Raw genomic sequence first — 10,000 nt, 5'->3', positions numbered from 1 at the left:
ACACACACACTCACAGACACACACACACACACCGATTTTTACCATCCCACTGCACATAAAGGAGCCTTGCCCAATGCAGCCTCATGCAAACTTAATAGGATCTAATTGTCGGGGTGCTCTGGTCAGACCAGAGACAGATGAAAGAGCTGCTGTTCAAATAAAGAACCTCTTTCTAGGTGACTGCGCATTTCTGTTGAGCTCATTTTGGCTAACTATGTGAATGTTTTATCTTTGTCCTTGATACTCTGATTTTGCCACAAACAAGTGACCGCTAACAGTGTTGGGAAAGTTCACTTTCTAGACAAACTAATTCAGTTCATAGTCAACACACTTTAAAATGAACTAGTTCAGTAATTCAAAATTTGTAACTAAGTTCGCAGCTCCAAAAAATGAACTAGTTCAGTTATTTTTTTCAATATGTTGGGAGCTATAATTTTCTAAAATCTCTATCTGTCTGCAATACCACTCTCGGCCTCTACGCAACTTGGCACTCTCACACTCGCCAGACATAGACAGTAGAAGAAAGCACACGCAGCGATCGACTGCTTGGGCAAAGGACGGTTAACCGTGTGTTTTTCGCCGAAATTAAAAAGAGTGAACGTGCTGTTCACAGACACCAGAATGAATGCGTTCACAGTATCGTTATCAGGCAGTAATACAGTACGTTCAGTTCAGGTTCACCAAAATTATGAACGAGTTCATGAACTTTCGTTCAATGAACGCGTTCAGACCCAACACTGACCGGTAAATACGATCCTGGCAAATAGTTAATGAAACTAGAATGCGTTTCGTGAACGAACTGCGAGAGTGTGCTTGCTCTGTTGCGGCCATGACCGAGAGAACAAGTGCCTTGGAATTGGGGCAGGTGTCAGCTCTCCAGCTCTCCCTGCTGGATGAGCATGCACAAATGAGTATGCACAAATGAGTATGCATGAGTGAGTATGCATGAGTGAGTATGCATGAGTGAGTAAACATGAGTGAGTATGCACGAGTGAGTATGCATGAGTGAGTATGCATGAGTGAGTATGCATGAGTGAGTATACATGAGTGAGTATGCACGAGTGAGTAAACATGAGTGAGTATGCATGAGTGAGTACGCATGAGTGAGTAAACATGAGTGAGTAAACATGAGTGAGTATGCATGAGTAAGTATGCATGAGTGAGTATGCACGAGTGAGTATGCATGAGTGAGTATGCACGAGTGAGTAAACATGAGTGAGTATGCATGAGTGAGTAGAGCCCTGGTATGGAAGGTGTCTCTTAATATTCCTAGTTATACAGTTGAATGGAGAGGGACAGAGAGAGAAGAGGAACCGTGCGCAGGTGTCAGTGAAAGTTGTCAGTGAATCACAGGTGCAAGCCAGTTTAATGAGCCTATTATGATGTCATAATGCCTCAAAGTTCTGCCATGCAAGTCTATGGAGAAAAAAGGTGATGGAAAAAGAGGAATAAAAAAGGAGTGGCAAGGAGTACCGCCACGAAAAGTCATAGCAGCTTGCACCGGATCGGGCCGGACGTTTTGGTGTTTGAACGGCGTCTCTATCTCAATCGGGCGAGGAGTAGTTAGCTGCAAGAAAAACTACTAGAATAAAAAAAATAGTAAAAAACGAAGAACAATAGTGTGCTTCCCTTCGGGCAAGCACACTAACAACACATACGAGTGTGAAATGCTTAATAACGCCAAATGGAACACTGGAACAACGAGTTGTGGATTATGAATAGGGAGCTACATACACCAATGCATTGCAGTGTCCAGGTATTGTCAACATTCATCCAACAAGTCAACTAAGGACGCCTAAACAAAGCAGGGGCGTCGTGCAACCTCTTCTGGGGGTTGGGCACCATTTTAACCATTTTTAACAAACACACACACACCACGTTAACTAGCCACCACATACGAACATACAGTACCACAATATATTCCCCTTTATTAAAGCCTATTTATTGAGCAAAAAGGCAACCTTGCTAAGATAGTAGCTACCTAGCCGGTCTGCATCAAAGACTAATAATCCTACTTCATAAAATCAGTTAAAGCGGCATTATAGAATTCTGGTTTAAAACTACCAAAGAAGCATGCAGAACACCACCAACAGCCCAGCAGGCACTGATATAAAGCTTGCTTGCTAACGTGCCAACTGGCCTCTTTTGGTGATAAGTGTTGGCAATGTCGTGCTGTGAGTGCTGTGAAGGCTTTCATTTGATTATTTTCTAAGTGTGTTCAGTCCTAGACCACAAAACTACACAGTGCATGGCCTAGATGGCTAGTGGGGATAAGAAGTGTGTGCTGTATGTCTGTCCTTCACATGACCATATACCATCTCAATTCATTTGAAGATCATACCAAAAGTAACTGAATATAAAAACATACCTCAACAAGTGGCAAATTGTTCCATAGTGTTGCTATAACTACCCGACTTGTCCACAATCTTGATATGTATAATCTCTCCATCAAACTGTCGGATAACAAAGGGGGAACACTTAATTGTTACCTGACCAACCTACTCTGTGCCTTGCCAAAGCCACTGACAGCTGCCAATGCGAATGTGAGACTCGTGAGAGACATATTGATTGCAGTTCTAAACTTATAATATGTCTGAAGGGACAACATGTAGCCTAGGTATGAAAACTCATCCCTTTCCATTTATTGTAAGGTTAGAGGATTTTAAGCCAGAATCCTATGTTTAAATATTTAGTTTATTAATTGGTTACGCTGAGTCAGTGGGCCAGAGAGAGAAAGGGGTTTTGATATTGGACTACCAAATGCTGTCATTCAGTGGCAGGCACATTCTGGTATGTCATGCCTACTAAATTAACAACAATGTATTGCAGTGAAATAGGTAGTACTTTAGAAATCCAACAGATTAACCCTCCATAGATTGAATACATTTAATTGTTGATACATCGATCACCATTTTCGTTAGACAAATCAGTGTTTGATGGGCACTTTATAAATTCACCTCATAGGAAAAGATTTACAGATATTGTAGTTACCGTATCCATAGTCAGAATCTTCTCAAGAAGTGCATATATATTTCTTAGCAGGTGCCATGCCTATTGTTCAGCCTAATGTATCTCTATACACTTGTTAAATCAAGCCATTTTTACACCACAGAAGCAGCAATGGAGAGAAGGATAGACGCTTCTGAACCCATTTAATTTCCTCCGGTCCAACATGAAAGCCACCCACGCACAGGAATCCCACTCACCTCATCTCTATCAAAGCCTACAGAGAGAGAGAGAGCGAGAGAGAGAGAGAGAGCAAGGAGCACAATCACTTGATCGATCCAGCAGTTGCTGCTAACCTAGCATTACTTCAGTTGAAAATCAGCAGTGAACCATGATTATTTTCTCTTAGACAGTCTTTTAATACGCTTCTAATTGAAATGCCCCACATTACTCAATAGCTACAAGATATCATAATAATGTTGATTAATTTATGTTAGCAAGAACAATATAAGCATAGCTTGGACAAAATATTAATTTCGTCAACCCAGAAAAACATCCATGAAATAACTTTGAAACGAGAATCTGGTATATATTAAAAAAAAAAGAAAGAAATTCAGCGGAGCATATAATTGCCTCTGAATGTTTTTAATTGCTCTGAACATCCAGCAACTGATAGAGGTGTATCCAAACAGCCCCTGGTCTGTTTCTGGGCCTTGTTTCTCACCAGCTGTGCCTCTGAGACAGGTAGTCCAACAGGGCCAGACATGTCTTTAGCACTGTGTGACAAGAGATCCCATTCTGGAGGCATTGAATTGCAGCCAAACGCATACAAACCCACTTTGGCTCCATAAACCAGTCCACTACTTAAGCTTAGAATACAATCCATCCACCTTTTCTGTTTACTGTTTGAATCTGTAGCCTCTTCTTCATAACCCTGCCTTCTGTGGGTTCTGCACTGCTCTTGAATGTTTCAAACACAAGAGACACGTGTTGTTCTCATTTAGGCCAAGTCCCCCCCCCCCCCCCCCCGCCGTGGTCCTGTTTGGGTGTGCGGAATGTAACATAAGGTAAATCTGGCTTTTGGAGACTGCAGAGGCAGGTGGCCAGGCTGGAAGAGGACCTCAGGCTGAGCTCATCCCTCCGACTCCACCCCCAGGCCCCAGCAGCAGGCTGATGAAAGCAGCGCACCGCTGCTACGCCATTAGCCATTAGCCAGTCCAGAGACGACGCTCTTTCAGCCAATTATGTGCGCTTGAATTGATCTGGTGTGTGTTGCTCTGTTTGGACCTGCAATAAATGTCTTGTGTGTGTGTGTGTGTCTGTATGTGTGCGTGTGTGTGTGTCTGTGTGTGTGTGTGTGTGTGTGTGTGTGTGTGTGTGGGAAGAGGATAAACATGGAGTGAGTAAAAGGGGACAATCACAGAGGGCAATAGAGATGTGTGTGTCTTTGTGTATGTGTATGTGTATGTGTATGTGTGTGTCTCACCGAGAAAAACTGTGTAGGAAAGAGTGAACAGAGAAAGAGAAAGAGACTGAAACAGCAAGAGAGAGTGGAAGTAAGATTTTTACAGACATAAAGAGAACCTCATTGTGTTACTCATTGTGTGTGTGTGTATGTGTGTGTGTGTGTGTGTGTGTGTGTGTGTGTGTGTGTGTGTGCTTGTGTGTGTGTATGTGTGTGTGTGTGTGCTTGGGTGTCTGTGCGTGTGTGTGTGTGTGTGTCTGTGCGTGTGTGCGTGTGTGCGTGTGTGCGTGTGTGTGTGTGTGTGTGTGTGTGCGTGTGTGCGTGTATGTGTATGTGTGTGTGTGTGTATGTGCGTGTGTGAGTGTGTGCGTGTGTGTGTGTGTATGTGTGTGTGTGTGTATGTGCGTGTGTGAGTGTGTGCGTGTGTGTGTGTGTATGTGTGTATGTGCGTGTGTGAGTGTGTGTGTGTGTGTGTATGTGCGTGTGTGAGTGTGTGTGTGTGTGTGTGTGTGTGCGTGCGTGTGTGTGTGTGTGTGAGTGTGTGTGTGTGTGTGTGTGTGTCTGTGCGTGTGTGAGTGTGTGCGTGTGTGTGTGTGTGTGTGCGTGTGTGTGTGTGTGTGTGTGTGTGTCCTCCCCAGGCCAGGGCTTCTGCTCCTGCGGCCGCTGCATCTGTAGTGATGGATGGTTCGGCAAGCACTGCCAGTTCCCCCGCACCTGCCTCATGAACGACGAGGAGAGCAAGAGCCTGTGCGAGACCGCTGACAGAGTCATGTGCTCCGGAAAAGGTAAACGCTGCCGGTGCTCACCACCCCCAGTACAGAACACAAACACACACAAATGCAAACACAGACACACAGAGACACACACGCACACACACATACCCCAACAAGTACACGTTACCCACAGGCTTGGGAAGGCTTTTAGACACTGCCAGAGGCTTGTCAGAAATCACTGTATAGCGGATGGTAAACAAAAAACCCTCCCAATCCTACTGAACACTCCATATTGACAGCCTCAGTCAAGCAACCATTCCAAATCCACATCTGGTCATTGTCGGATGTAAGGCAATTGGTGGCAGTGTGTGGTATGTGTTACACCTCGTTTAAATACACGTCTAAATACACAATCTCTTTGTATTCTTTGTATTCTTTTGTACACATACACTCCCTGCCATTCATGAACATGAATGTAGTCTAAAATGGATTAGCTTGGCACATGAAATGTAGGCAGGAAAGACGTTGGAGAACAAAGATGCCCAGTAGATGTCAACTCACAAACAACCCTGAGCTTTGCTAGACGAATCAGAATACATTACGGTTCTGGATAACCTCTGTTAGAAATTAAACTGCTCCATTAACCAGTGTCTGGATATTTGCTACTGTTGTATTTCTATGTGGTTCAATTGATGACAAAGTAGTATGATATTACCTAAACCCTACACCCTTCAAAGGGTGAAACTACATAGGATAAAACCTCAATAACAAGGGCAGAATTATACATCTCACTCACACAGATGTGCATCTGCATTGAATATGCATTTAAGCAGTCCTCCCCAGTCAAGTTCACTGATTAGTGATGCCTTTTTGATAACGCCTCAGTTGAGCCCCATCTCCCCTCAGAGGAGTTAGAGTCTCTCTCTCCTGCTCTCTCTCCTGCTCTGTCGCTTTCCCTCTCTCTATATATCTTTTTTCTCTGTCTCTCTCTCCTAACTCCCTGTCATTAAGTTTCGTGCCCTCCAGTCTGTTCACCCGCTCTCTGCACTCCCACGTACCATCCACCAGCGAACTAATTAAAAACAAATTGAGGAGAAACAATGGGGTCACCATATGTTATTTTAAATCCTTTCTCTCTCTATCTCTTCCACTCCCTCTCTCTCTCTCTCTCTCTCTCTCTGTCTCTCTCTCTTTCCCAGTCCGAGTGGCCTTGAACTTGTGTAATGTGTGCGTGCGGAGGGAGAGTGTGAGTGTGAGTTTGATTGTGAGTGTCAGTGTGAATGTCAGTGTGAGAGTGAGTGTGTGTTAGTGTGAGTGTGAGATTGTGTTGCATCCTCAGACGCCACCTGTACAGTTAGGGTAAATGCAATTGGTTTCCTTTAGCATCGATGTTTAGGAATGGGCACAATCTCATGACTTTTCTGTTCCACTCCTTTATGGTCTCAGTTCCTCTCTCTCTTTCTCACTAGTCTCTTTTTTATTCAGTTTTCTTTTTTTCTCTCCCAGTCCCCTTCACTTTTACACACACACAAACACACACACACACAAACACACACACACACACACACACACACACACACACACACACACACACACACACACACACACACACACACACACACACACACACACACACGCACAAACTTTCACAAAGACACACACACACAGTTTTCCAGGGGTCGCTCTGTGAAACATGTTAAGGTAAAAATCCCCTTTTCATCATTTATTCTTTGGATTCCTTTTTGATGCTGGCTGATATAAATAGCTGAAATTGAAAAGCCATAGCTTCCCCTTAAGGCTAGGGGGATGGGGTTCAGTGATGGAGAGCGAGAGTGGACGTATCAGCTGACCGCCTGCAAAGAACGCTTAACACCATATTGTCCCGCTCCGACCCCGCCCTTGAAAGAGAGAGAGTGCAGCAGGACAGTCTCTTATATGCTTTTATACGAGATAAAGACAGAGGTAGGAGTCAAGAGAGGACACACTTGTGTTCTCACTGCATGAACGTGTCCACCAACTGCCCCCTGGGAAAATACCACATGTGCTTACACATTATATATATTTTTATATAAAGACCATATATGTGTGTATTGTGTACATTCTTATGTGTGTGTGTACATCTGTGGTATATCTATGTGTGTGTTTGTGTGTGTGTGTGTGTGTGTGTCTCTCTCTGTCTGTATGTGTGTGTGTGTGTTTATTGTGTGGGTCCCACTTATATTAGGTGTTCTTAGATTTAATAACATGTAATAATTTATGCTAACATGAGAAGGACAAGTATTTTTTCAGTACTCTAAAAGAGTTATGGAAATTCTTCTCTTTTTTCTTTCTTATAACCCTAAGCACAAAATTCAAGACAGACAACACAGTCTGTAATTTGCAGAAGTTCCACCCCCCTCAGTATTTCAACTGCCAGACAGTGTCCGCCCACTGAATAATCAACATGAAGTATCTTTAAATAAGCAACCCTGAGCTCTCGTTGTGGGCCCAAATAAAACCGTTGATTATGTACAGTTACTGCATTCAGATTAGGTTTGCTGACCTGAATTCATGACATGAAGAACAACAGTTAGAAACGACTAAAAAACATTCCCTGCTAGGAAATATAAAAATAGTTAGAATCCAAATTAAGTTTACAGTCATTAGTTTCAATTCATATTGCATCTAGACTCAGGCTAACAGCCATACTTTTAGCCTCATATCAGCCAGGCCACCGCAATGCCTATTTAAGGGGGTCTTTAGTCCCCTAATCATAATTTCTAGTTTTCCCTCTTGTGTCTTCACTATTTATTGTTTAACCAGGTCTTTAACGTTGGCAGTAGTTTGTTGTTTTAACCAGTAATTCTAACCAGTGTTGAAAACCTGTTGGTTTGGTATGCTCAGCTCTCACTGGCCAACATAAAGTTGGATTGTTTTGTGTTGTTGTGTTTGCAAGTTCACATATACACGCATGTGTGGGTATAGATGTGGACATAGGTCACAATTAGACAAAAGTAGTCCCCCTTTCTTTTTGCTGGGCAGCTGTATGATTAAATCACACACTCAAGGTGTGTTATTACAGACCACTTAGTACCTTTCCCTACTTGAATTAGTTTCCGAACACCTTGCTCCTGGGTGCATTTTCAAACTATTATTTTATTCCCAAAAAGGAAAACAACAATTAAAATAATGACATAAATAGGAAATTCAACGGTTCTGTTAAGATGAATGACTATATGCATTGCCGATAATAACGCGATTTCACTGATATAACATCAGCTGGGGTGTCAAGAGTCTGTGGTTTTCCATTGAGGGGGGTTTCTGTTTGCAGAGGCCACCTGTACACACACAGATCACAGATTGTGTTTGTGTGTGTGTGTGTTTGTGTGTGTGTGTGTGTGTGTGTGTGTGTCTTCACAGGGTCTTGCCACTGTGGGAGATGCATCTGTTCACCGCAGGAGTGGTACGTGTCTGGGGAGTTCTGTGAATGTGACGACAGGGAATGTGATCAGCACGATGGATTAGTCTGCACAGGTAAACAAAAGCCTCACACAGGGAAACACCCACACACACACATCATTGTGCTTCATACACACAAGGATGAAGTCACAATTCACACACACGTAAGTGACCAGATGCATACAATGTGCGCATACACACACAAACAAATAGAGGATAATCCTCATGTATTCACAATTGCCTACAACCTATGTGCACACCCAAATTCACACACACACACACACACACACACACACACACACACACACACACACACACACACACACACACACACACACACACACACACACACACTGTGCCTGTTTATGAGTGGCTTTGAAGTGACTGTGATTTGATTGGTGGATTAGCCAGACAGATCTGAGCGAGGCTTAGACAGAGGTGTCCAGAAAGCCATGTTCCATAGCTATGCACTTTTCCTCTAATGGCCTTGGCTTGCTTTCAAAAGAGACAGAGAGAGAGACAGAGAGAGACAGAGAGAGAGAGAGCTAGAGAGAAGGAAAGAGAGAGGGAGAGAGAGAGAGCTAGAGAGAAGGAAAGAGGGAGGGAGAAGCAAGGTTTAAGGAAACCCCAAGGACCTCTCTCTTGAATGCTAATGCATAGCCAGAATAAATATTTATAATTAACATTGCTCTGGGGCTCCAAGACATTTGGACAGATGGTAAGAAATTGTTTACTTCTTGGTTATGTGACTTCCTTATCAGTTGGAGTGTCAGTCAACCATTCATCCCTCTCCTAGCAAGCAGACAAAAAAATAAAATAATGAAAACACACACAGAAGCGAAACACAATTGAGGCAAATCATTTATAACTATGTCTGTTAAATGCCATTGATTTGCATATTAACGATAAGGACATGCATGATAATTACAATATGCATAAGGATTATTAAGATTGAGTTTTCCCCTCACTGAGACGAGTGCACAGTTCTTTTTATTAATGAGCCAATAAGCAGGTGAGAACAAACTGAGTCGTCTTTCCTCTCTCTCCACCCAAGGCAGCGGTGCTGTGACTAACCCAACTTTTTTTTAATTATGACAAGAGAACGTTCATCTGTTCACGAAGGTGCAAAATAAATACTCGCCGACCACGAAATTTCATGGATTCCGCCGAGTAACACAGATTCTCATTACTCTCTCTCTCTCTGCAACTGAAGGGTGGGGTGGAAAATTCAGTGTATCAGGAATGGGCTGCTGTCTAATTTCATGCATCAAGGGTTATAATTCAGACTGTTTAAGACACAATGGCAGGATCTGCGAACATCAACACGACAGCGAAATATAACCTGCCACGCAACAATAATTGAAGCTGTCTGTGTGGGCACCTTTTAATTGCGAGTCAGATAATTGTTTTACCTCAGAGGGTTACAAATGCATCTGAA

The 10,000-nt window shown here is 43.1% G+C and overlaps 1 protein-coding gene across 1 annotated transcript in view; it reads left to right on the top strand.

The window, feature by feature from the left end:
* Positions 1 to 10,000, top strand: part of itgbl1 (integrin, beta-like 1) — a 64,916-nt gene that overhangs the window by 51,346 nt on the left and 3,570 nt on the right. Inside the window, exons 9-10 of the mRNA XM_080839913.1 lie at positions 5,050 to 5,196; positions 8,524 to 8,637. Of these exons, the coding sequence (XP_080696039.1) occupies positions 5,050 to 5,196; positions 8,524 to 8,637 (261 nt within the window). The remainder of the gene's footprint in view (positions 1 to 5,049; positions 5,197 to 8,523; positions 8,638 to 10,000) is intronic.

The sequence above is a fragment of the Sprattus sprattus genome (genome assembly GCF_963457725.1).
Source record: "Sprattus sprattus genome assembly, chromosome: 5".
Classification (NCBI taxonomy): domain Eukaryota; kingdom Metazoa; phylum Chordata; class Actinopteri; order Clupeiformes; family Clupeidae; genus Sprattus; species Sprattus sprattus.
This window is presented reverse-complemented; position numbering and strand designations above follow the sequence as displayed.